This window comes from Parathielavia appendiculata, assembly GCF_033297405.1.
Source record: "Parathielavia appendiculata strain CBS 731.68 unplaced genomic scaffold N657scaffold_49, whole genome shotgun sequence".
Lineage (NCBI taxonomy): Eukaryota > Fungi > Ascomycota > Sordariomycetes > Sordariales > Chaetomiaceae > Parathielavia > Parathielavia appendiculata.
The window spans coordinates 1-24,907 of NW_026944268.1; the positions used below are offsets into that span (position 1 = coordinate 1).

The window sequence follows — 24,907 nt, forward strand, 5'->3', positions numbered from 1 at the left end:
GCACTCGGTTTCGGGGCGCGGCTCGGTCGTTTCGGTGAGGGTGGGCGGTCGGCCACCTCGATCACTGCCTCGGGTTGCGCCGCCGCCGCCATCTCGCGATCCCTTGGCAGGGCGGCTCAACTTCCGAAAAAGCCGATTTTCTGTTGGATTGAGCAGACAAATACCGCCTTCTACTTTCGACGCTGGTCTTTCTTTCGGGTGCGAATCTTCCCAGCTCTACGAGTTGATCTCCCCGGCTGACAAGGACTCTGTTGGCCAAGGCAGGCAAGGCCCTAGATGCTAAGAACGCTGAGATTGCATCTTTAAAAGCCCAGGTTGACCACTTGACGAAGGAATTGGAGGCTTACGAGCCACAGGGCCGTAAGAAGGTAAAAGAGAATGCCAATGATAAATTTGCGAGGATCGAGGATATCATCCAGGCAAAGGAGGATTCGATGAAGTCCCCGATGAAGAAAAGGAGGAAGACGCGACAGAACAGCCACGCAGTCGAGGAGGCCGAGGAGATAATTGTGTGTAGTTTAGAGACTATTCGCCGGGCCGAAGAGGAGTAGAACCATCAGATTTGTGTGTAGATTGCTTGCAAATTGGATGAGCTAGATGTCTTTTATTATGGTGGTGATGGTGGTGCCAAAATTCCATTGTGGGGTCGATTCCGCTGTTGGGTCCACACGTCTAGAATCCCTCTGCTTTCTTTTGGTGTCGTCTCCTTCATACCGTCGTTTTGCAGTACTTTTCTTTACCTACCTGATTTATATCTCTGGAGAAAAGAATGCGCTCGTCGTTCTCCATCGCAGCAATTCTCGGGCTCCTCGCCCAGGGTTCAGTACGAATCCATCACTCAGCAAAACTTGAAACCTTCTCGAGTCTACCACTAACTCCAGCTCCTCCCGTCTCCTAGATGGCAGCCACTTGCCGCTCCAACAATGCCACGCCCATCGAGCAATTCATTGACTCCGGCGGCGGCGGGGATGTCATTACAGCGTCCTTCGTCGACATCCTGACACTCATCAAGGTACAACAATCATCTTTGTTTATGAACTGGTTATACCCTTTTCAGCTCTTCGGGAGCAGGATAGCTGCCGACTGCGCATTTGCTCCTAAACCCCTCCAGACTCGTCCAGAATAGGAACGTCAGAGCTGACATTGTTGGTCTAGCGCTCGCCCATGCCCACGCCCGGCGCCCGCCTCAACAACGTTGCCTATGTGCTGGACCAGCGAAGCGACACGGTGGAGTGCACAGGTGCGGAGATGTGCCTGTCGATCCAGACAGTGCCGTTCTGTATGGACCTGCTGACGTATTCGTTCCACACCGGTGATGGAACCACCGGTAATGCCATGACAGGGGAGTATACCTTGCCAGACGGGAGTAAGGGAAATATGTACACAGGCGCCGGGGCTGCAGCGAACTCGGTGCAGGCGAATGCCATGACGAATTCGGGGGCAGCTACAGAGGCAACTGTCAGGGCCCCCACCATGAGCCCTACACTTGGGCAATTGGCGGGCGAGACACTGTGGATTTCATGGCGCAGCGACATGACTCGCAGCAGAGAGAGGATATCTGGAGAGCAGGAGACTCAGATTGGAACTTGGAACTTCCCTCTCTCAAGGATCAGTCAGTTGGTTAGTGGTGCACGCACAATACAGTCGTCTTGCCTGCTGCTTGTTGAGGATTCGGTGCATCTTCCTTGGTGAGCTTGTGTGTGTCACCTTACAGAAAGGAGGAAGAAAAGAAGTAAGTAAGAAAAATTAAAAGGAAGTGGAAGGAGAGGAGAAAAGAATCAAGAAAGAACAAACAAGGTAAAGAATATCAGAAAGAGAATAACGAAGAAGTAAAAAAGAGAGCTTAGAACTCTGTCGGATCGAGTCGATGGACTGGGTCCTTGACCTCCGAGCCGCCATTGCCCCATACCGGTATCATGCACACGACAGAAGCAGACGGCTGCATGTCTCGGGCTGGGACGAATATATCATCGCCTGCTATATCAACCTGTTACAGGACAGTGTCCTGTTCGTCTCCGGCACACCGAAGACCACGGACTGGATCGACGAGTTAAGCGTTCAAATGTGCCTCTCCCAAATGATCAAATTGTATCACAACTCCGGATAGGCCGCGGTGCCACAATGTGTGACCGCTAAAACTGTAACTGGAAATCCGTTGGGCAGCCTGCAGCTTGGCATCGGTATACAAGAGAGCCAAAAGAAAATGGTCCGACTAGCTGTTACTTCTCCACAAGACGCATGACATCACTTGGCATTAAGAGGGGCTCGATGGGGAGGAGGTTTATATCGACCCCGCAAGAACTCGTCGGCTTCCCTCCAAACTTGGGCAGCGCACCTCCTTAAAAGCGGTAACAACAACCCAAAAGGTAGTTACTCGGCTTCTTGAAAACATATCAATCGCCTCCAACCTCAGAGCACCTATATGCCCTGTGAGGATGTCGTCCATTGTTGAGACGTTAACCGCCTCGGGCGGCCCCGAGTCTCCTGGTAAGTCATCACTGGAACTGGACGGGCTGTTTATTGACCACGAGCAGGCTTTCTCAACGATCTTGTGACGCAGCTATGGCCAAACATCCGTGTTGCTGGCGCCCAAATGATCAGGGACATCGCACAACCCATGTTCGCCACAACGATGCCTGCTCCTCTGAACACGCTCGTGTTTGAGAAGATTGACCTCGGCGAAGTACCCATCCACTTCTCAAAGGTCGATGTGCACAAGACGGAGAGTGCAGGCATCAAGCTCGACCTTGACCTTGACTGGGATGGCAAGTGCGATATTGAGCTCAACGCGAGCATGATGCCCAAAATCGTTGGTTTTCCCCGTCCGACCCGGTGACTAAAATCTGCTAAGCAATGCCATTAGGGAGTCGAGCATGTCAAGGTCCGCGGGAGATTGTCGGTTCTTCTGTGTCCCTTGATCAACGTCATGCCACTGGTGCGTAATTATAATCCTTCTCTCATCCAACCCCAGACATGGATCCCACTGAACCCATCAGATCGGAGCGGCCCAAGTGGCCTTCATCAACCCGCCCTACCTCAAACTCGAGTTCACCGACGCAGCCCACGTGGCCAACATCGACGTCATCGAGAAAGCAATCCGCAAAATCATCCTCAGCATCATCTCCTCCATGGCCGTACTCCCCAACCGCTTCTTGCTCAAGCTCGACGCGAGCAACGACTTCTTCAAAACCTACCAACACCCGCTCGGCGTGCTCCGCCTGACCGTCGAGTCCGGCAGCAAGCTCGGCGGCAAGGGCGGAGAAGGCGGCGGCGGCTTCCTCAAGCGGCTGGTCCGCGACGTGCCCGACTGCTACGTCAAAGTGAACCTGTCGGCCGAGGCCGAGTGGCGCACAGCCACGGCCAAAAACTCGCGGCACCCGGAGTGGAACGAGACGGCCGACTTTGTGGTCAGCGACTTTGACCAGAACATCGAGGTCGACGTCCAGGACGAGGACACGGCGCGCGCCGACGACGACATTGGCCTCGGCACAACCACGGTCAAGCAGCTGCTGCTGGAGGGTGGGCGGCAGGAGCTGCGGCTGGCTCACAAGGAGCAGCCGACGGATGGGCGCCTGACGTTGCGAGGGCAGTTCTTCAAGTTTGTCCCGGACGCGAAGAGCTTCTCGGGCGGCGAGGGGCCGTCGGGTGAGATTGTTGGCCTGATGACCGTCCTGGTGGCTTCGGCACTTGGAGTCAGGGGTGACCGGCACGCGTTAAAGCCGAATGTGAAGGTCACCTGGGGAGAGCACGCGTTCCGGACGGCCATCAAGTCGGATGCGCCCGGAGCTGACGTCGAGAATCCTTCGTTTGATCAGGTGTTCAAGGTTTCGTTGAAGGCAGGCATGGTCCCGGGCCCGCCGGTGAGGATCGCTTTGCTGGATGGGGAGGTAGAAAACGGGTCGGTGGAGGTGGCTCTGGAGGATGTGCTTTCCAGTGAGAATCTGGCGTTGCAAAAGTCCTTTGATGTGGGCGGCGGAGCGACGGTGCGGGCTGCGGTCTGGCTGAGGGGAACCACTCCGGCGAACTGAATGGCAATGTTGAGTTGACTGCATTAATTGGGCTCGTGGGCAGAGTCGGGAGCAAAGAGCAAAATTGGAGCGATATTGAAAACAATGGGATTATGTTGAAATGCCTGATCTCATCTGAATTCTGTGTACTCGTGCAAGCTGAACGTACCGAGCAGTCTATGAACCTAGCTCCGTTAAGGTATCATCAGTATAAACCAATATTCTTACCACCCAACGCCCTTGAACGACAAACCCACCAGGCCGGGTAGACCCTCAGATTACCTAAGTCCCAACTCCTCCAGCGTAGCAAGGATATGTTTCAACGTGACCGGCCGCGTGAGAAACCTGTCGACGCCGCTGGCGAACGCGTCCTGCTCGACATCGGTCCCGCTGAGACCAGTAATAGCAATGATCTTGCACGGAGGCAGTTGGCCTGCGCGCTCAAACTCTCTGACTCGCCGTGACGACTCGATGCCGTCCATTATGGGCATCGACACATCGGTGAGAAGACAGCTGTATTGAGAGGGCGACGCCTTGTACATCTCCAGCGCCTCGAGCCCGTTCTTGGCCATTCCATGTGGAAGGCCCAGTTGCTTCACGTATGCCGCCAATATCTGGTGGAGCGGTTAGTTTCACAGCACCAGACTTCAATCGAGGATATGGGACAATGTACTTTGAGGTTGATGGGGTTATCATCGACGATCAGGACTGATTGACGGACTGTCTTCGCGGGGGCTTCCGAGACGGGAGCAGATGCCGAAGGAGGGTATGCGAGTTTCTCGGGTAACACCCGGCTGTCACCATTTTGCCAGCGCAATTCTTCTTGCCTTGCCGTGCATCGTGCATCGTCTCGCGGCGGTACTGATACTAGCGGCAGTGTCGAGCTCCTTGGGGCTAAGATCCCGGCATCTTTCAGAACGGCCGTGACGGCTTCCGCCTGCGACGGTGTGCTGCATAGAAGCGGGCCTTCGGTCTCCCTCGACGGTGAAGTTGTGCTGCCAGGCGGCGTCGGCAGCTGACCTTGCTGTGCTTCTTCCCATCTCCGGCGACTATCGAGAAGAGCCCTGGCCAGTTTGCGTGGCCCCAGCGGCTGTGACGTGAGCTCGACAAAGGCTGGTATGCGACTCGGACGCTGTGCATTCATGGATTGCACAACCCTGGGAGTCCGGCATATGAAAACGTGTGGGCAAGTGAGCAGGCCTAAGGCACCACCGGCCTGCTCGAGACCGGTCCAAAACTCGCGAGTCTGAATGACGAAGTCCGGGGAGTTGCTGTGTGCCTGGGCCTCTGACAAAACCTGCATATTTAGCCAGCCGTTGCAGATGGTCTGCAGGAGCTCGAGTTGCGGTTTGGATATATCCGGCACCCTGTGCCCATTTGTGTCAAGTCCCCGGGACTTGTTCTCAGGGCAGTTATCCCCACACCCCCGGAGCAGGACACGCGACCCGGCCAGCTCTTGTGTCAAGGCCCTGAAGCTGTCATTTTCTTCGTCTGCCGTCCGTTCGCCGAACGGTAACGGCAGGAAGACTTTGACCGAGGTTCCGACTCCGACCTGGCTTGTAACGTGGATCTCGCCCCCTAGCGCGGTAACAACCTGTCGGATGAGGCTGAGCCCCAGTCCTGTGCCTGGCGCAAAGTGGTCCTCTTGTGCAAAGGGCGTGTAGAGCTGGTTGCGCAAGTATTCCTCGCTGATTCCCTTACCAGTATCGGTAACGGTCAACACGATCTTGCCAATTTCCTGCTGAGTGCCGGGCTTGTCCACCTGCAGCCTCTCCTGCCTCAGTTCAACTTTGATAAAGCCCTGCTTGGTGAATTTGAGAGAGTTCCCAAACAAATTCATGATGATCCGCCGGAATGCACCAGGGTGTATGCAAAACAACCAGGAATCGGCCGGCTCAATATCGAACAGGATCTGGACCGGGATAGGAGGTTCAGCGCCAGTTTGGCCGGCCGTGTGTTCTGCCGGAGCTACGCTTCGGTGGCTCGCGAGACTGCGGTGGTACCCCCACATCACGTCCTGAGTCTCAGTGGCGAGCATGGAGCCGAAGCCCACGAGAACGCTCTCCACAACCTCCTCGGCTAGCCGGTCGAGTTGAACGGGTACCACCCCTCGCAACGGTTCGGAAACGGTCGCCACTTGATCCTGCCGAGATTGTCGAAGTCGAAGACGGCCGGAGTTGCTCCTCTCCAACCCAGCGGTTTTGAGAAACGGATTCATCTTGCCGTAGTCGAGGAGCTGAGTGCAAGGATGGTCAGCAGATGTACACGCCAGGTAAGGGTATACCGCCAGACTTACATGATCAATGGTGTCGAGTAAAGTCGTGCTCGATATCTGGATTGTGCGAAGGAAGCCCTCCTGGGAGCCGTCTAGATCGGTCTGCCGCAAAAGCTCAGCAGCACCAACCACGGCGTGCAACGGTGACCTCAACTCATGGCTTATAGCGCCTAAGACATCCATCTTGGTCTTGTCGGCCGCCTTGATGTGCAGCCTCGTGACCTCGGACATAATGGTCAGGCCAAACGCTTTCAGGTAGCTGAGCTCGTTCTCGGGTGTGAAGATACGTGTGGGCGTGCAAGTCCAGACGAGGCTGCCGGCAAACCAACGACTCTTCTGCGCATCATAGAGCGGCACAAACACCACACTCCTGGCTCCGGGAAACATCCTTGAAAGGACGCTCCTGATGGCCTGTTTGGTTTTAGGTGGACTCTTCTCCCTAGAGCCGTTCGATTTCCCGTTGGTGGTAGCTTGGATCGGGCGGGAAGAGATCGTTTCCGTCTCAGTGTCCCGCCGCCTCCTCATCGAACAGATCGACGAATCCGGATGCATGCCACCAGGTAGTGGGCGAGCGGGATCTGCTTCCATGTTATAGATCTTGCCGTGCGGGTAGCGTTGCAGAAGGTGATGGAGCAGCTTCTCCGGAAACTGCGTCAGAGGCGGACTTGCCTTGTCTCCATTGACGGACGATGTCTGGGATGTTGAGAAACCAAGAACTTCGCAATAAGTAGTGGCCTCCTCGGCTGCATCAGGAGTCCGGGAGGCCGGAACCTCCGAATCGTCACCGCTTGATTCCAATTCGAAGGGAGGTTTCCCGAGTACAGGGGGCGATGGCATCTCCTGGCCGACCAAGCCCCCGAAGGTCCTGATACTCGCATCTAGATAAGCCACCCCCGCCACTTCGATGGACTCTCGGACTATATTGGATGCTTTCGAGAAGAGGCCTTCGATAGCAGCTTCCAACATGTCCAAAGGCGATGCCCGGTGATTCCGCCCGAGAGGGGCCTCGGTCTTCCCAACGATGCTGCGTGTCCGGGTAGGGGCCGAGAATGTGTCGTCGGTTGGTGATTTGCCCGCTTCGATCGGTGGTAGCTTCCCGTTGTCAGAGCCGGCCCGCAGATGTTTGTTCAATGACCCCTCCCGGACCCCCGGGATATCCCTGAATGAGGGATTCGAGGAATGCGACCAATTCGACAGCATGGCCTTCCCTTCGACAAAGCTCCCGAGCCCGCGAACCATACGCTCCTCTCTCCGATAGCACTCGTGTGATCTTTTGGTCTCTAGGTAGCTCATGATGGTGACAGACATGTCCCGTATGAATTGTACCTCTTCCGAGGAGACATCTTGGCGTGGTTTGTCGTCGAAGATGCAGTACACCCCGATGTTGATGCCGGCTGGTGACCGGATAGGCACGCCGACATAAAAACGCTTTGAGGGATCTTGTACGTCGTTAAACCTGGCGTCTTGATCGAGGCTTAGTAGCACCGAGACCGGCAGATCACTTGGAGTGTCCCCCGTGTCGCTGCCCGGGATCGTGAGGGAGGAGGCGGGTCCTGCAAGGACATGTTCGCAAATGCTGGTTGCTCGGGGCACAGCGGTCCCGCAAAGCCAAAGTTGATCCCGATGGTCTTCATTCAGGTTTAGCGGTGTTGCACGGACAGCTTCGGCAACGATGTGCTGGTTGCGTCGGTCAAAGAGCGAGACCAGGGCACGTGAGCCCCCAAGTCGGTACAAGCCGAGCTGGGCAAAGGCAGTGAGGCCCGGGTCCGGAGTGGACGACAGGACAGCGGACGGAATGGGCTTTGCGACTTCGGGATTGCGAAGCGAAGCAGTAGAAATCTCCAGCGCATCGTATCTGTGTACCAGGCGTTAGCGTTGGCGCTCGACATTAGGATAGATCACCTGCATCCAGGGAGGCATGTGGCCACATCATACGTGATGCTGAAACGAACAGAACGCTAGGCCAAGGGAGGCTACGCCGAACCAGAGACTGCAAGAAAATGCCAACTGACTTGAACGTCTCGCGCTCACGAGCTGCCTCCCACGATGATACTGAGTCCGAGTCCGAATCGTGCGCTGCTGTGGTCATCGTAGAGGGCGCTGAGGGCGTCGAGGGCGGCGAGGACGATGTGGCCCGGGGTTCGAATGATGATCTGCTCGAGTGCAACGGATCCACACGCTCACCAGGCACAGAAACGGGGGTACTTGGCCAGCCTGAACGGGCCGTGTCGTCGCAAGCTGACAGGACATATACACAGCAACGTAGAGAAACTCTGCAGAGTCGTGTCAAGCCGCGGTCAAGGAGTGTTTCAACCCACTGTCAAGAATGACGTGCGGCAACAGTTTCGACCCACGCCACAGCCGGCGAAAATGGCAAAATGGGAGGCAAGTTTGTGGTGAAGGCTGCAAGAAACCATCCACCGCCCGCTCTGAGCCTCTGACGTCGGGGACTCTTTCGGTCCACAGCCCTGTGCCTAGAACAGCACGGGGTGCGGATCGATCCACACTGATCCGTCATCTCCGGGCCTTTCACGGGAATCGCGGTCATGGTGCGCTGCTAAGCGTTGCGGGTTGACTGAATATGGAAGAGCATTACAATGGCCACGGGCAACCCTCGTTGACAATTGCCGAGTGCTTCCCGAGGCAGGTGGGAGAATTTGTAAATCCCGTAATAGGCAAATCGGAGGATCAACTCCGCAGTGTGTGCCCTGGTTTGACGTCAAAAACACACAAGAAGAGAAATAACTAACATACAGGTTCCTCGAAGAAGCGCTGATGTCATCTCTCAATCTCAATCGACGGCGAAAACGGAATGGTTGGCGAAATGGTCCATGCGCGTTCCACCAGTTGCACCGGATCAACTACGGCTCGGACATCCGACACACGCCAAGAGATTGGATCACATCCCGTCGGCAAACTTCAACCTTAAAATGATCCTACCGCAATATGACAAGCCGGCACCTTGGCTATGCAACGAAACTGTTGTAGGTAATCTGCAACATCGCATCTCGGATATCAGTTAACGCTCCATTGTTATGAAGAAGGTTCTTCTTAAGAGTTAGTCAAGCGTCTTGCATGGACCAACACTCCATGCAACAAAGATCGTTCATCTTCTATCTCAACTTGCATGACCATCAGAGACAAGTTGAACGACCGTGCATGCATGCCTGCAGGCTTTGAAGGGAACGAGTACAGTGAGCAACCGCAAGCTCAGGCTGCTGGGACAATCCAACAAAAGCGTTCCAAATACTCCTAAAGCATTGCACAGGCATCAGATGGGTCAGCTCGGCGGCTGGCCCACTGCCTGACATCAGGCAAGCTGACATACAACTGAGCCGCCCTGGCGCCCTCGCGCCTGCCCATGTCTTGATCGTCGTCCTCACTTCAATTGACTTGTCCCAGAGATTTCTCTCGCCGCCGAAAGGTGGTGTAGTTCGGACTACGGCCGAAGAGGTATATGATCAGATTGAGATGTACTTGCTGTCGAAGTGACGGTAATCGACCAGCACGCCCTCGGTATAGTCACGGTATATATCGGAGCATATTTGGCCCGGATAGTCGGTGTCGTTGGCGGCGAGCGTGTAGCTGAGCTTGCCGTTGTGGTTTGCGACTCCTTCGAGGAAATCGGCAATAGCGTTGCCGCTTCCTGCCCCAGCAGACCGCAGTACAGAATGGCCGCCACGTTATCGTGGTTTGCACAGGCGGAGATGATGCGGGACCGGTCACTTTCATTACGAAGACGGTGTTGTTGCAGCTATAGGCGACAATCTGGACGAGCGTGTCCTGGTCGTCATTGGACAGCTCCGATCGGCCACCACCCTCCCCCGTCCAGAAAGACGAAGCAGACGCCCGACTGTTCTCGGACCGGGTGTAGCCTTCAATAGAAGGCGAGCTGGCCGTGCCGCTGCCAACATCGCATTGGTTCTCTCTTCGCTGCCAAATCCGGGACGAGATGCTAAGGGGAGGAGAGCCGCTGCCCATGTCCGTGACATTTCCATTCCACTCATCCCCATTCCAGTTCCATTGCCGCTCATGCCAAGCATGCCGCCACCGAGACCACCCATGCCGCCGCCGCTGGAAGTGCCAGTGTAAGCTGTCCCTAGTGTTAGCAGGCACTTCTTCCCGTTGGATGGCTTAAGTTGCGGAAGACGCAATGTCGTTGACGATCCACTAGATCATGCTTCTATCAATGATGGCTTGTACACTGTTGGCCTGGAAAGGAAGTACTAAGTACGGCAGAGAGACCTCTCTGGAGCCACCGCAGCTGGGAAGATGGTTTCGATAGCATCCGAAGGCGTACGACTGACGGCCAACCGCGGTTGGGTCCGGCGATGGCCGGTCCCGCATGGCACCGCGAGGCTTGTTGAGTGGCAGACCACGACCATCCTGGTTGTCGTTCTTCAGGAGCACCGTCGCCTCTCGGCCGACCTGTCGAATCAGAGAAGCGTGGTCGGCCCGGACGGTCGCGGTAGTCGAAGGCGCCGGCTCCCGAGGGCCGCTTCCCATCATCAAGGTCAATGAAGTATCTTAGAAGCCGATGACGTTGCGCAAGGACATGTCATCTAGACGGGCTTGGGTCAAGCTTCCGTTTATCCAGCTTCAGCGATGGTGTCGCTCCACAGCGAGCTGGACCCGTAGTCCAACCCCGCGTTGGCAGATCCGAACGACGTCGATCGGGGAACACGATGCCAGGGAAGCCCGGGTCCGACTTGAGATAGCCGCTGAGCAGCTTTGTTGTTCTCCCACGACAGGGTGTCGTTCGCCTTGTTCATGGCGCACATGACGGCCATCATACCGCTCTTGACTCCGTCGGCAAAAGGCCACAGGTATACCTCGCGCACCGTCTTGTCCTCCGCAGGGGAAGAGTAGCAAGTAGCCGGTATTATTGACTCGTCAACTGCTTGTTGAAGAGGAAGTGCGGCCTAGCCGCGATGACGCCCGCATCCTACATGCCAACCACTGTTTGACCGATGCACTGCCGTGGAGGTAAGGCTCCGGAGAGAATCACTCGCGCGAACGTCTGCTGTACGGGACCCCGTCAAGCGGGCCCGAGGCTGCACCGTTGATGAGATTGTATCCTATCAGATAATACTCGGTGCCCACCGCCTTCCACTGCGAGGCGAAGAATGCTCTTGTTCCACGTCATGGTGAGAGCGCAAGGCTCGCCGAAACCAGACACGACGAACTGTCCTTGGGGCCTGTCATTCCATGTTTTTTTGTTAAGCGCAGTCTAGGTAGCGTTGCCGCTTACACTTCCACCAATGATGATCAATCTCTTTGGCACGCTGTGAGAGAGGCGACGAGATTCTTGGCCTTCTGATAAGCCTGGACGGCAACGCCTAAGTCGACTTGGGAACTCCCAGTTAGATGTTTGTTGCACAGACACCTAGTCTCTTCCCAGCACCTATCATTGCCGTCAGCAAGAGAAGTGCTACGATGATGGAAAAAGAATAAGTAGACGAACTGGATGTTGCTACCAAGCTGTAAGAACCGACCGGAGTGATCGATAGCACTCGCCGTGAAGGCAAAGAACGCCACTGGCGCCTTCATGGTTATAAATACAAGTACCGGGTGGAATGATTGAGGAGAAAGTTGCTTCAGAGACGGTTCGTTTCAGATTTCGACGAATGTTGTTCAAAATATAATATTATTATTCCTACACCGCTGTGCCTTAGGGCGTGCCGGACCTTCAACTTACTTGTTCAAAATATAACTAATCCACCACCTTCACAAGCAGTATCAATACGATATATGAAAGTGAGGCACTTGGATTATCAACACCGCCCAAGGCGCCGAGCGAGAGAAATAATAAAAATAGATACACAACGTTAGTTATAGATAAAGGGCATTTTCGGCTCACCGCAGTGCAAATAGTTAAACAGAACACCTTTCCCTTCTTGGTACGGAGCATCACTGGCTTTTCTCTTATATGGGCACTTCCCTATCGCTACCACAGCATCTCTTGCAATGTATATACAGACAGTGACTTGCGGCCGAATACCTTAGTGTAGGTACCTAACGTAAATCGAGTGCAATTCCAGTTTTGCGTTCAAGTCATGAAGTGCAGCAGCCAGCTGAGTTGGGAATGAGTAGGCGGGCTGCTGCGCACGCCATTTTGGGGTGGGTTGACGTCTTACTGACCGAGGATCACGCCAACCACTCCCCCTCCCGGCTTCCTCTACGCTCTTCCTCCCTCCTCCAGTTGGCCTCTTCTACCGAGTCAATTGCCGCAGCATCTCTTCCTCAGACATATCCCACAGCCCATAATTCCATCTCGATCAAGATCGGGCCCCGTCTTTGCTATCAACTACTTCGTCCGACGTCAAGCTCCGACGGCACTCCCTCTGGAGCGATCCGGTTCTGTGTGCGAAAGAAAACAAAAACGCCATCAAGGCAAAAGCACTGGACGCCGCAAAGGCAATCCTCAACGCATCGCAATACAGGGCTCGGACCGCAGTCTCCAGCGCCGGAGACAGCTCGCTGAGCGAGAACAGAGACTTTCGCAGTTTCTCGATGAGCTGCCGTCGCGTTAGAAACGACGCATCGGAGTATTGACGTATCTTGGGGCACCCACCTCTTCAGTCGCGGCATCCCCAAGCGTCCCAGAGAGCCGCGTCAGCAAGACATTCTGGACAATAGCGGAGGTCACGGTAACACCGTAAATGGTGCCCAGGGACCGGATCAAATACAGTGTCGAGGTAGCAACTGCTTGATCTGCCTATGGTTAGCTTGTCCTCATGCAGGTGAGTTCGCAGCTGCCCTAAATACCTGAATGCTCGAATAGAGACACAAAGCTAAAAAGCACGCTCGGGTTCGTTAGGCCGAGTCCGAAGTTTGCCGGCAAAAGATAGACGAATTCACGCCACCGATTCCCCGTTGTTCCCATTGTAAGAGCAAGAAGGTTACCGAGCAGCATTGTCCCGGTCCCCAGACGGACATTCAGACACAACGGATAGCCACGATGCATCAACGACCCCGCAACAACACCACCGAGCGGAGTAGCGAGCGCCGGGACCATGAGGCGCAGTCCCGCTTGAGACGGAGAATCACCCCTTACTGCTTGAAAGTACAGTGGAATCATGAACATGTACTGACGAAAGCGTTAGCAGCTCCAGTTCTCAGCGATAAACGATCGGACGAACACTCACAGCGTACGCTGCCATACCCGAGAACACGTTGGTCAGCTGGACGGCAGTGGGCTGCCAGCCGCGCAACATCCGGAGCGGAATCATGGGGATCGCCTCGGTCGTGGCCTCGATCATCACGAAGATGAGGAGCAAAACAACGCTGCCTACCAGCGAGATGGTAACAACAGGGCTATCCCAGGAGAAGTCGTTGCCACCCAGACTCAAGCCCAAGAGCTGCGCCACCAGCCCGAACACCAGGACGAGAGCTCCCGAAAAATCCAGACGCCGCATAGCAGACAGGAAGGGGTGCTTCGCGTCCACTACGGAGTCAATGCATGGGGGGTTTTCCAAGACAAAATATCCCACAACAAGGGCCAGGACTGAGACAGGAACCTGCAGCAAGAAACACCAGCGCCATCCGATGGTCTCGGCAATCACACCTCCGAGGGACGCTCCCAAAACAGCACCAAGCCCGACAAGAATATTCTGCATGGCCTGGTACATGCCTCTTCGCTTGAATGGAATCATGTCCGAGTTAATCACGGTAGCTGTCACCAGTCAGTATCTGGTTCAGTCAGAATCGCGCCTTGGTAGACAACTTACCCATGGTGATCAGGCCGCCTCCTCCGAACCCCGTCACGGCCCGCATCACATCGAGCATCAGCATGCTGTCTGCCACGGAGCAGCCGAAGCAGCCGACCATGAAGGTCACGGTCGAAATAAAGAAGCATATCCTGCGGCCGAACATGTCTGAGAAGCGGCCATACAAAGGCTGAAAGGCTGTGCTCGTGATTAAGTACGACGTCGTCAGCCATGCCGCATTGTTTGCAGCGTTGAAGTTGGAGCTTATGGCCGCGTACGTCGACGCCGTGATGGTGCCATCGAATCCGGAGAGAAACACGTTCGCCCAGAGGGCTACGATTACACAGTTAGTATCCGGGCAAGGCTCGCACCTCATCTCCTTCCGTCTCGGTCGCTACCTACCTGTTTCAATCCACCAGAAGCCAGGTGAGGGGTGCCATGTCGCCTCGTCGACTGGCTTCGGGAAGGTCACATAGGCAGTTTTTTGCCCCTGTGACCCTAGGAGAGATGTTGTCTCGTCGATCTGCTGGACAGAGACGGCGACGTCCCGGGACCGCGAGTTGTCTTCCATGCGGTTGATGGTCAGTATGTTGCGATTCCAGTCGGATTGGCAAGGCTGAGACTCAATATGCGAGCGATGTGCCTCTGCTCCGGAGTCCGGTATGTAGATGTACCACTGGAGTGGCAAATGCCAACTTGTGTGGGAGGGGGGAGGCCGAGTGGCCAGGCCCAACGTGCTAGCTACACTTTTCCGCTATGGGAAAGTTGCGTCGCATCGTCGCTCTGGACTGTCCAGTCCTGCCTTTAGCTGCGGCATCGGATGCATGCGCGGCACAGACACAGGCCGATAGTTCTGCGCCGATAACGGTTTGAGATGGCGGGCCGTTTTCCAGCCTTCCTTTCTTCCTTCTGTGCGCTGCTTTCCACGTCTTCCATTATCCAGTCATCGTCTCGGCCAAAACACCCACAGGCTCTTCACCTCACACTTCAATTTCATCCTGAGCCCTGTCTAGCGAGAGATCGAATATCGTCGTTGAAGACTTGGGTTCGATCGGGGTCTGGACCGTCCGGCCCCTGTCCTGCCCCATGCCCTTATCGTGCCCTTTGGGACCCGCGTGATCTGATCCACCGGGCGCGAAGCGAGACTGTGTTCTGGCCAGCAGCCGTTGAGGCGCCTGTGTGGCGTTTGATTCTTGTTTTCCAATTACCTTGGCACTATTTATCTCTGGCTTCTCACACATCTTAGCCTGTTGCCGACCGTCCTGCCCTTTAGCATTGATGCTCTCACTCATCACTTCTGCCGCAACCGGGCAGGGCTCACCCCGTTGCAGCCGATTGGGGTTCGCTCCGGGCTGATGTGCATTAGCTTGAATCCCTTAAGCGATTTTCGTCCTTGATATCCACACTTCCCCGCTCTGTCCGTTGTGTCCCCTCCGAGTTTCGACGGCTTTCAGTCTTTGCCGACTTTCATTTCGTGAGGCCCAGGATAGTCGTTTTGAAACAGCTTCCGAGACACAAAAGGTCAAATGGGCCGAGTTTTCTCTCCGAGACATCAGGTGTTCGGGGAGATGGCCCTTGGATTTTTCAACGTATACCTGACCTAATGCTCTGCCGTACTGACCCGCCATATGATAGGCCTAACAAGAATCTCGGTGGCCTAAGATGCACAGCTTTATGCGGGCAGCTCGCCCGTACCATGCCCTAGATCATGGCCTTCTTGGCCAGCATGCAAAATTCCACATCCTCAGGCCAGTCAGGGAACCTGTTGGAACGTGAACCCTGATTCAGGGGTGCGAAGACGGACCCACATGTGGCTGGTGATAGACACCCTGGAGGCTGTCTGGAACATCGGACAGTTGAGAACACAGAACACAATCAACATCAGAAACAACCAAAATTGACATCCTCGTGACACTCTGCGACCACTGACCATTTTTCCCTTCGTTTGCCTCGTAGCGGTTCCGACAGAACCCATCCTCAAACAAATCCGTCAAACAGTCCAACTCTCCCTCCCATCCCGTCATCTCGCCTTCACAACCTTCTCCCAGCTCACAAGCTCCTCGTCTGTCAACAAAAACGCATCTAACACCGCTTCCAAACCCTTCACATTGAGCTAGCTCCTCCCCAACGAACACAATATCCTGGCCCTGTCCCTACTCTCATCATCTCGGGATTTCATGCTGCACAAGCGCGTCGACTTTGGCATCGCCCGTTGTATAGGCCTCGGGAGGGAGAGTGCCCAGAACCAGGGCCGTCCGCCGCGAAGTGTGAGCATATGTGCGCCCGCCTGTGACCATGAGCCGGTACAATGGGGTCATGTGGCGAAGAAAAGAACTCGCCCTTGGAGCTGAAGAGGCGGAAGAAGAGGGGCGATGCGCGCTTGTTGCCGAGGATGGTGTTGTTCTCGGTGAGCTTGACGCCGATCAGGGTGCCGTTGCTGAACTGTCGTTTGACGTGCTGCCGGATGACTACGGGGAGGAAGTCGACAAAGGCCGATTCACGGTCGTCGGTCTTATGCGGCATCTGGAATTTGAGCCGGAATGTTCGTCGCCCCCTTCCTCGGCTTCATCGTCTTCGCCGCCCCTGTCTGGATGCTCTAACCGGAGGATGAACTTGTCATAAAACAAAGCCCATAGTTGACGAGAATGGAATAGCCGTCTGGGCGTTCACACGAGATTGCCGAAATTGTGCTCCTCTGTCTCGGGCTTTTGGTATAAGGACGTTGTGGCTGTTGACCTGTACCATGCTCAGATAGGCAAACCCAGAATGATTTTTGATGACGCCAGAGACTGGCCTCCCTGAGAATCATGGCAACCATATCCGGTTCCGACACGCTCCGTGTTGAACATGCCCGTGTTAACGATTTCATTCATATCAGTTCTGCAATAGCTTGATTCGAGCGCCTTTGCCCGCTGGTTCAGCTTGGTAATCCTGTCAGAACTGCGAGCTTTCACCTCTCCGTCAACCTACGGCGCACGAGGAATGCCAGGTGAAAAAAAGGGAAAGGGGTCAAACTTACACCGTATCCAGGTCTTTCCGCATTCCTCGTCGAGCTGGGTGGCCGCATCTGCGGCTAGAGAGCCCATCTGCTCGGCCAATCTCCGATCAAATGTTTCCGCCAGCTGCTCTGGCTCGCTGACACTTCTGCTCTCGGTGATTGGTGTAGTCGAAGTCTTGAAACTCTGACAGTCGAACCAGTTCGTCGAGAAAGTAACCTCGAAGGGCGCAGCAAATTCACGCATTTGCAAGGCGATGACTTTCTCCTGAGTCTTTGTGAGGCGGAGGGTTTGCTTCATGATCAGAGAGGCATCCACGTTAGTGCTTAACATTGTGTCAGTAGCTATGGGGCTCTAGACGGAAGGCAAGTTACGCAAAAGAATGCTCATGCGCTGATGTCGTCGGCGACAATGACCACCTACTCGGAGGCCATGCTCAATCCGAAGGATGTGCCGAAGTCACGTCACGTCGTCTTCCCCCTGCCCTGTCCCTTCGAACCGTTTCAGTACTCATCTCCCCAAGTACTCAAGTCTGTTGATGCCAGGTTGTTTAGAGTGAGACCAGAAAGAAAAAGTGACTGGAAGGCCTTCTCTTGTGTATCCGGCTTGCATGGTGCAGTGATGTTCTGCTCCTTGGATCATGTCTGCGCTGTTGTGGCCACGATTTGACCGAAAGAAACAAACTAAGGAGGAAGGGGTGGCAGCGGAGGATGAAAAGGAGAGGACGGGCACCAGCAGGAGGTCCGTCACGGTCTTGAACTTTTATCTCGGCGATGTGCGCTCAGTGTCATTCCCATTGACGTGATGAGCCAATGCCCCGCCGTCGTCTCCATCATGAGACCCTTCGTTTGGCCATCAAGGTTCCCTATCAGGGGTCCTGCAGAAAGAGAGCTTTGAATTGATAAATCAGGGATTACAGATTGGCTGGACGTTAGCCTGGATCGATCCCCTTCCACTATTATGTTGATGTTCTTTATGGCTCCCATATTACAAACATAGGAAGGTAACACAAGATCCAACAGAGTGAGGATCATGATTATTCCGGCTAAGTAAATTACTACTTCGGCTAGATTCCTCTGCTCTTGCCAGTGACTCATGGATAACAATCCAAGTCACCCGCTAGGTTGAGGCTTGATACCTCCTGTGCAACATCTTTACAACAACCCTTAAAGCCCACGGTTCTTTTGTTCGCCAATCTCAAACACTGAGAAAGGAAACTGGCGTCACAGGGACACCCAACGCCGCCATGCACATGGTTACTAACACACCAATTTCACCTACACCAGCTCCAGTCACATCACTTGAGCCGCCTCCAAACCCCGAGCGATGCCACAACAATTTTCTACCAGCAGAATGACTCAAGGCAAAAACAAGCCTTTGAGAGCCAAACGCGGCCCCAGCCAATCTTCAAACCGTGTCCCCAAACTCCCGCGCCCATCCCCTTAGTGCGACGCTGTCCTCTCCCCGTACCAGCTCCTCGAAGCAATCCTACTCCACGTCGACATGCGTACCCTCCTCGTCTCCGCCGTGCGTGTAAACTCATACTGGCAGTCGGTCATCACCTCCTCCCTCGCCCTCTAGCGGCATCTCTTTTTCGCCTCCGACCCAGATATGCCTACAACAGCCACCCTGACCACCGGGAATACCACCCTCCCACCCGCAGCCCTGAAAGCCCGCCTCGTCCAAAACTCCCTCCTTGCCTCCGCCTTTCCCAGCCTCTTCAACCTCGTCGGCGCCGGGGAAGACGAACCCTGGCAGGTGGAAGCAGGCCTGCTGCCGAGGTGTGCTGGGTTTTTGGATGCGCGGACTTCATGGTTAATACCCAAGAGGCAGAAGAGTAGCTGTCTCGGCTGGGATTATAGACTGGTCAAGCCGAAGCCTAACCCGGCCATTATGGGGTAAAGGTGCTAGCTGGCGGCGGATGCTCGTGTCGCAACCGCCGCCGGTGGTGGCCGGCCGAGTAGGGACGTTGAAGGATGCATGGAAGGGGAGAAGGGCGGGGTTTCTGGTAGATGTGAGCCGGGACGGTTGTGGAGGGCTGAGGATGGGGGAGATATATGATGCTGTGTTTGCTGTGAACTGGGAGGGCCCCAACAGCGGGCCGTGGGTTGCTTGGAGGGTGCCTCGGGAGATGGGATGCTCGCATATGCTACCTAGAGTGGAGGATCTTGACTTGAGCTGTCCGCCTGTAAGGCCCCTGCCGCCTGCGCAGTAGTTGGCGGTCGCTGATTTGGTGATTGGGGAGGATGATCGGGAAACGACAAGGAGTGGGAATCACCATCTGCGGGTTTGTACAACGCACTACAACGGGTCGTGCTTTGTAAGGTACGACGGGGCAAAGGAGATATTTCACGGTGAAGAGTACGAACCAAAGGGTCGGCTATGGCTGCCACCTAAAAAGAAGAGGGGCAGCAAACAATATGAAGTCATGAGTAGGCCTTTTGCCGATTAGGTGGTTTCTTCACTTCAAGTCATTAGGGGCATGGGTCAGGATCTCAACGATTGATGCTGGGGTCAGTTGAACGGCGGCTGACCTTCTAAACAATCCTGCTTATACTGCCGTCAATAGATGGTGGCATTGTCCGAGTTTATTTTCGAATCATAATATGAATTGGGTGACGGATATCGGAGAACATGATGTGCCCTGATTGTGTATGGGAGTTGAGATATCCCCTGCTGGGGATGACACGACGTCTGACAATTGCAAACCATGGAGAAGAAGGATCATGAACAAAGAGGACGATGGACGGCCGAAGGTATCTGGTTCGACTGAGCGTAGAGGTACATTTTTCATGGAGGTAGCCCATCGTAAAGTGTCTGGCAATGATCTGGGCATAGGCAGGTAAAACAATGGCAGGGGATTGCACTGGTTACTAGTCTAAACCGAACGATGCCGCGCAATTATATCTAATCCAATTTAATCCTGTGTATACATGTACAAACGCAATAGCTTGAAATGTATTGATTAGGTACCCGAGCTTACATGGCGGTGTTGACCGTTACTGATGCACTCCATCCCGCTGGCACCTTGACCGATCCGGAGTCAGACTCGACCGCAATTTCCCGACCTACAACGATGTTCTGAGTCCGAGGCCGCGCTAGCCCCTCGCCCAAAATCTGCTCATCGCTGTCCCAGGCAGTCACCGTGGCGTTGCCTTTGTACCTGCGGCTCCCGAGCGGGTAAGCACCGCTCCCGCCTCCGCCTATTGTTCTGCCTTCGAAAGGTGTGTTATGGGTGTTGTGCGTGGAGAAAAGAACACCAAGCCCGATGTTAGTGCAGAAGGCTCGGATAGGCGGTTGCAGTATGGGCAAGTTGGACACGACAATGGAAACGAACTCCTCGCGGATGGCCCATTCGCTGCCAGTAACTGCGCCCTCCGGACCAGACTATAGAAGACAGACATGTCAGCTTGAACGTCCTTCAGAAGGGCAGCGCAGGTAAGCATAACGGAGGGCTACGTACAGTAAGGATGACAACTCCACGGACGATGGCCGCTGCAATGACAAATAGAACTCCGGAGAACAGGGCGGTCAGGGAAAGCTTCTTCTTCAAACTAATGTTCACAGCCCAGAGAAGCTTTTCGAGGCCTGTGTAAGCAAAAGTGACCCCGGCAAAATGAAAGATCAGGGACGACATACTGGGAGAGGGATAGCCAGCAAGTACACGTCGGTGAGAACATCCGGGATCAGCACGGACAGAACGTAAAGCTTGGAGTTGGTCGGTTGACAAACTGCGAGCCTGATGTCAGCACCATGTTTTGAAAGTCCAGGCTGCGGAACGAGAAAACCTACCACTCCCAGGGTCGGGGTTGATCTGCCAGTATTTTGACATAGGCCGACACCCAAAAAGGAGAAGGGCCGTAGTGACGATCCAGGTGATGCCAATGAATGCATACGCAATATAAACGCGAATTTTCAGATTCGCCAGGTTGGTACTGTCTCCAAGTCGTCAACCAGGGTGGGCAGGGAAGGCAAGAGTGGCAGGGTGATTAACGCACGTTAGCCTGGAGTAGAAGACAGCGACACAGACTTTGATGCACCAAAGACTCGCGGCGTAGAGGGTCCAGCCAAAGACCTGAATCTTGGAACCCAGGACACGGTGCGCATACTCTACGGAGTCGGGGGAAAGCGAGGCACGCTGCTCGTCGGTCATGTAGCTGTTGGTTAAGCCATTGGCTCCCGTCACAACGTAAATCGCGGCTACCAAGTCGATTATGCAGAGTATCTGTCGTTGCTCAGTAAGAACTCTCGGTTATCGTCTGAGTCAGCTGACTGGACTCGGCCCGGGACTTACACCAGCGACTGGCATGAGGTAGTCATCTAGCTGCAACCCTCGCAACCCGACATTTCTCACGCGCACAACTGTCCGGAGGGCAATGGTAACCAGCACTAATGAGAGAAGAGTGAAAGCTTCCGCATTTCCGCCCATTTTGTCGTGGTTGGTCCAATTCGGAAGTGGAACGTCAGCTCTCGAAAGCAACAGACAAGAAAAGAGAGTTCTTATTTGACTGCCGCCAGCTCCTAATGAAGCTATTTTAGTACTCACATTCAGGTTGCCTATAATGGTAATGTTTTGCAGTCAGTCGGCAAATTCCGGACCCAAGCCAAGACGGGGAACCTGGGGGCTCGTGGTGAGTTACTCCGTCGTGCTTGCAGATCCTCATGAGATTGCGCAGTTTCGATAGAATGGCCTCGCATTGCTGTAACAATGAAGAGTCCGCGGAATGCATCCCGGGGACCCTGTAGAACAGGGCAAGGTTGCGTTTGTGTTTCACCGCCTAACATGCCCCCCCAGTGGTGTACTACTCCGAGACAGTTCCCCTGAATGAAATAAATTTGCCAGGGATCCAGGACTGACCATATACCAGCCTAGGTAACCTCAATCCCTCTCCTACGGGTTCTTACCTCAGATTTCACGACTATAACCATCTTGGCCAATAATAATCTACAGGCTGGCAGGAGCACCTGAATGCTTGTGCAAGCTGACCACATGCATTCTACCGAATCGGAACCTGCGCGGTCATAAGAGTTGCTGCCTGGCAATGCCAAGGAAACGTGCTAGGGGAGAAGACGTGAAACTATCTCCCTTCTCAAGCTCTAGAACTTGAATCGTAAAGCTGGTTGGCAGGTAGGCGCTCATTTTCATCCATCATCATCATCATCTCGGCGAGACTCGGCCAGCATGATAAGTTTGCGTCGGCGCGGAAACAACGATTGAGAGCTCGAGTCTGGAATGTGTGCACGGATGGAGACTAGTGTGGAATCGGGGAGTCTTCCGGAGTCTCTTCTAGACAGGGGCTTTCCCCAGGCCGTTGTTCTAGCGTCTTTAAACGCGCAAGTTACAGGGTCAGGGATCCGTGAGTTCTATACAGTGTGTCGACATTGGGGGAATGTGCTGCCCCTCACTGGACGTGTCTAGGGATTGACGATGCTAAGCTAAAAGGGGTCAGACTTCCCCTCTGACAATCATTGCCCATCTCAGCTATCATTTCGGCCCTAAATCTTCCGCACATAAACGCCATTATTCGACTCTTTGCGCCGCCTCAAGGTCGAGTCCTCGACAACAAAGCGTGTCCACCGGTTGCGGCCCCTTTCGTTCCAGCCTTGGAACCATCCCAATCGCAAGCGACTCACAACAACAGGGCAGCAACACATAAGCTAAGCACCAAGATGGAATCCGCATATGACTTTGTGGTGGTCGGAGGTAGGTTACCCCTGTTCGTCTGCATGTTGACCTTCTCGCGAGGCATCAGAAGGTACCTAACCCGCGCACGACAACAGGCGGGCCTGCGGGCTGTGCACTTGCGTATGGCTTGGCTCACTCTCCCAAAAACCCCAAGGTTCTCTTGCTCGAGGCCGGTGGGAGAAATGCGGACCCAAACCTCCGGGTCGATGGGCAGCGTTGGTTGACCTTCACGAACAAGGACTTGAACTGGGGTTACATGACAACACCCCAAGTTCACTGCGGCAATCGAGAGCTCGACTATTCTAGGGGCCTTGGTCTCGGCGGATCTAGCGCTATCAACTTTGGTGTCTTCAGTATCGGCGCCCGAGACGATTACGAGGAGTGGGCACGCATTGCGGGCGACGATGCGTTCCGCTGGGCGCCAGTCCAAGAACGCCTCAAGCGCTTGGAGACGTTTCACGGCGCCCTTCCCACTGGCATTGGCACTAAGTACGCATCGCCCAGGACCTCGGACCATGGCTCGTCCGGTCCTCTTCACGTCGGGTATCCTGCCGAGTGCGAGGCCGACCTCGTGCCGCTGCTCGATGCCTTCGAGCAAGCCGGATACCCGCTGAACCCTGACCACAATTCCGGCAACCCAATCGGCATGTCCTTGCTGATCAGCTCGGCACACAAAGGGCAACGCTCCACAGCCCAAGACCTGCTCACCCCCTGCCCAGAGAACCTCACCGTCTTGGCTGAGGCACCAGTGCAGCGGGTCCTGTTGGAGGGTAAAAGGGCGATTGGGGTTGAGGCGAATGGGAAGGCTTATTTGGCTTCCAAGCAGGTCATCTTGGCGGCCGGTGCCCTCAACACTCCGCGAATCCTTATGCACTCTGGAATTGGACCGAAGGAGCAGCTTGAGCAATACAATATCCCCGTGGTCCACGATGTCCCGGCCATCGGCCAAGGTCTCCGGGACCACGCCTTCTGCCCGCTGGTCTACACCCGCACGGAAGCCAGCACTGCTCGTCACGGCTTCTACGGCAACCAGGCGGCCATGGACGCCGCCTTGCAAGAGTGGAAGCAACATGGCACGGGACCATGGACCAAGTTTGCTACCACGATGGGCATCGGCTTCTTCAAACTGGAGAGACTTCCCTCCTCGGACGAGTTCAAGTCGCTGCCTGAGGAGGAACAAAGATATCTCAACTCGGAGACAGTGCCGCATTACGAAATCTTCACGCACTTCCCAATTCACTGGTTCCTCCCCGGCTTCCGAAACGAAGACCTCAACTACTCCTGCCTGCTCGTCTTCCTATACAACGCCCAGGGCCGGGGAACCGTGACTCTGCAGTCGTCCGACCCCAACGTCCCGCTTCTCTTCGACCCCAAGTTCCTCGAGCATCCCTTTGACCGTCGCAGCGCCATCGAGTCACTTCGCGAGGTCTTGCGTTTTACAAGAACCGAGGCATACGCCAAGGATACGGTCTCGACCCTCGCGGCGCCCAAGTCAGACTCGGATGAGGATCTGCTAGAGTACTGGGCGCAGACCATCGGGTCCAGCTGGCATATGACCGGCACAGTCAAAATGGGTAAGCCAGGTGACGCCGACGTCGCGGTGGATAATGATTTCCGGGTTGTGGGCGTCGAAGGGCTGCGCGTCGCCGACATGAGCGTCGTTCCGGTGCTGCCGAGTTGCCATGTGCAAGCCGTCGCGTGTAAGTGCCACGCTTATGTGTTTCTGACCTGGTAACAAACACTGACCTGTTGGGCAGACATTACCGGCGCTATATGTGCCGAGAAACTCGTCAAAGACTATGGTCTTGAGTAGAACCGGTGCCTTACCTCAAATGTTTCGTCTCACCACAATCTATCTCGCATGTGCACTGCACTCTGGTTTCACTTCCATAGCCGAGATAACCATGGATGTACTCGTTCATGCTATGGATCTCCCTCGAGATAATCAGAACCGGTAATCATCCTCATCGTTGACTCTCCATCCCTCCGGATTGTGTCTGAGCTGCGCGGGACTGAACTCAGGTGGCTCTTAGAATTCCCAATTCTGGCGACGTGCCAACAGTCAGTCCTCACATGCTTCGATCCAAGCCTTGCGACCGTTCTCAACCTTTTGTACTGGACGAATGCAGCAGCCTCGTACTCGAGACAAAACTCTCCTGCTCCTTATCCCACGCCGAACCCACAAACCATTCACCGCCAGGCTCCCCCATATCCAACTCATGCACATCCAGGTC

The 24,907-nt window shown here is 54.9% G+C and overlaps 10 protein-coding genes across 10 annotated transcripts; 5 read left to right on the forward strand and 5 right to left on the reverse strand.

Moving 5' to 3' along the window:
• Window positions 1-997: 997 nt before the first annotated feature.
• Window positions 998-1,370, forward strand: N657DRAFT_651368 (uncharacterized protein; the record flags this gene model as incomplete). Its single annotated transcript, XM_062794154.1, has 1 exon — window positions 998-1,370. A coding segment is annotated over exon 1 (206 nt), but the record flags the coding sequence as incomplete, so codon positions are not given.
• Window positions 1,371-1,457: 87 nt separating this feature from the next.
• N657DRAFT_651370 (uncharacterized protein) lies at window positions 1,458-1,704 on the forward strand. Its single transcript, XM_062794155.1, has one exon. The coding sequence runs from the start codon at window positions 1,474-1,476 to the stop codon at window positions 1,690-1,692; it is 219 nt and encodes a 72-aa protein (XP_062642106.1). The 5' UTR covers window positions 1,458-1,473; the 3' UTR covers window positions 1,693-1,704.
• A 550-nt stretch (window positions 1,705-2,254) lies between these two features.
• On the forward strand, window positions 2,255-4,219 carry N657DRAFT_667216 (uncharacterized protein). Its single transcript, XM_062795380.1, has 4 exons — window positions 2,255-2,487; window positions 2,535-2,809; window positions 2,864-2,935; window positions 2,997-4,219. Exons 1-4 carry the CDS (start codon window positions 2,436-2,438, stop codon window positions 4,026-4,028), a joined length of 1,431 nt encoding a protein of 476 aa, XP_062642107.1. The 5' UTR covers window positions 2,255-2,435; the 3' UTR covers window positions 4,029-4,219.
• Window positions 4,220-4,285: 66 nt separating this feature from the next.
• On the reverse strand, window positions 4,286-8,371 carry N657DRAFT_583805 (uncharacterized protein; the record flags this gene model as incomplete). Its single annotated transcript, XM_062789701.1, has 5 exons — window positions 4,286-4,621; window positions 4,681-4,937; window positions 5,028-6,243; window positions 6,304-8,137; window positions 8,295-8,371. The coding sequence occupies 5 exons, from the start codon at window positions 8,369-8,371 to the stop codon at window positions 4,286-4,288; spliced, it is 3,720 nt and encodes a 1,239-aa protein (XP_062642108.1).
• A 945-nt stretch (window positions 8,372-9,316) lies between these two features.
• On the reverse strand, window positions 9,317-11,428 carry N657DRAFT_714153 (glycoside hydrolase family 3 protein; the record flags this gene model as incomplete). Its single annotated transcript, XM_062797462.1, has 5 exons — window positions 9,317-9,928; window positions 10,002-10,375; window positions 10,583-10,780; window positions 10,903-11,132; window positions 11,375-11,428. The coding sequence occupies 5 exons, from the start codon at window positions 11,426-11,428 to the stop codon at window positions 9,744-9,746; spliced, it is 1,041 nt and encodes a 346-aa protein (XP_062642109.1). The 3' UTR covers window positions 9,317-9,743.
• A 1,132-nt stretch (window positions 11,429-12,560) lies between these two features.
• On the reverse strand, window positions 12,561-14,562 carry N657DRAFT_583810 (MFS general substrate transporter; the record flags this gene model as incomplete). Its single annotated transcript, XM_062789702.1, has 6 exons — window positions 12,561-12,800; window positions 12,857-12,996; window positions 13,051-13,372; window positions 13,431-13,957; window positions 14,013-14,324; window positions 14,394-14,562. 6 exons carry the CDS (start codon window positions 14,560-14,562, stop codon window positions 12,561-12,563), a joined length of 1,710 nt encoding a protein of 569 aa, XP_062642110.1.
• Window positions 14,563-14,714: 152 nt separating this feature from the next.
• N657DRAFT_375563 (uncharacterized protein) lies at window positions 14,715-15,449 on the forward strand. The gene has a single exon (XM_062787079.1). The coding sequence runs from the start codon at window positions 14,866-14,868 to the stop codon at window positions 15,235-15,237; it is 372 nt and encodes a 123-aa protein (XP_062642111.1). The 5' UTR covers window positions 14,715-14,865; the 3' UTR covers window positions 15,238-15,449.
• A 417-nt stretch (window positions 15,450-15,866) lies between these two features.
• N657DRAFT_651374 (uncharacterized protein) lies at window positions 15,867-16,773 on the reverse strand. Its single transcript, XM_062794156.1, has one exon. The coding sequence runs from the start codon at window positions 16,512-16,514 to the stop codon at window positions 16,167-16,169; it is 348 nt and encodes a 115-aa protein (XP_062642112.1). The 5' UTR covers window positions 16,515-16,773; the 3' UTR covers window positions 15,867-16,166.
• A 3,167-nt stretch (window positions 16,774-19,940) lies between these two features.
• N657DRAFT_628583 (uncharacterized protein) lies at window positions 19,941-21,468 on the reverse strand. Its single transcript, XM_062790851.1, has 6 exons — window positions 21,282-21,468; window positions 20,986-21,212; window positions 20,780-20,922; window positions 20,627-20,718; window positions 20,451-20,564; window positions 19,941-20,374 (listed from the first exon to the last, which is right to left on the reverse strand). Exons 1-6 carry the CDS (start codon window positions 21,414-21,416, stop codon window positions 19,967-19,969), a joined length of 1,119 nt encoding a protein of 372 aa, XP_062642113.1. The 5' UTR covers window positions 21,417-21,468; the 3' UTR covers window positions 19,941-19,966.
• A 1,189-nt stretch (window positions 21,469-22,657) lies between these two features.
• N657DRAFT_583813 (GMC oxidoreductase) lies at window positions 22,658-24,486 on the forward strand (the record flags this gene model as incomplete). The annotated part of the gene is made up of 3 exons (XM_062789703.1): window positions 22,658-22,691; window positions 22,769-24,373; window positions 24,431-24,486. The coding sequence occupies 3 exons, from the start codon at window positions 22,658-22,660 to the stop codon at window positions 24,484-24,486; spliced, it is 1,695 nt and encodes a 564-aa protein (XP_062642114.1).
• Window positions 24,487-24,907: the final 421 nt, after the last annotated feature.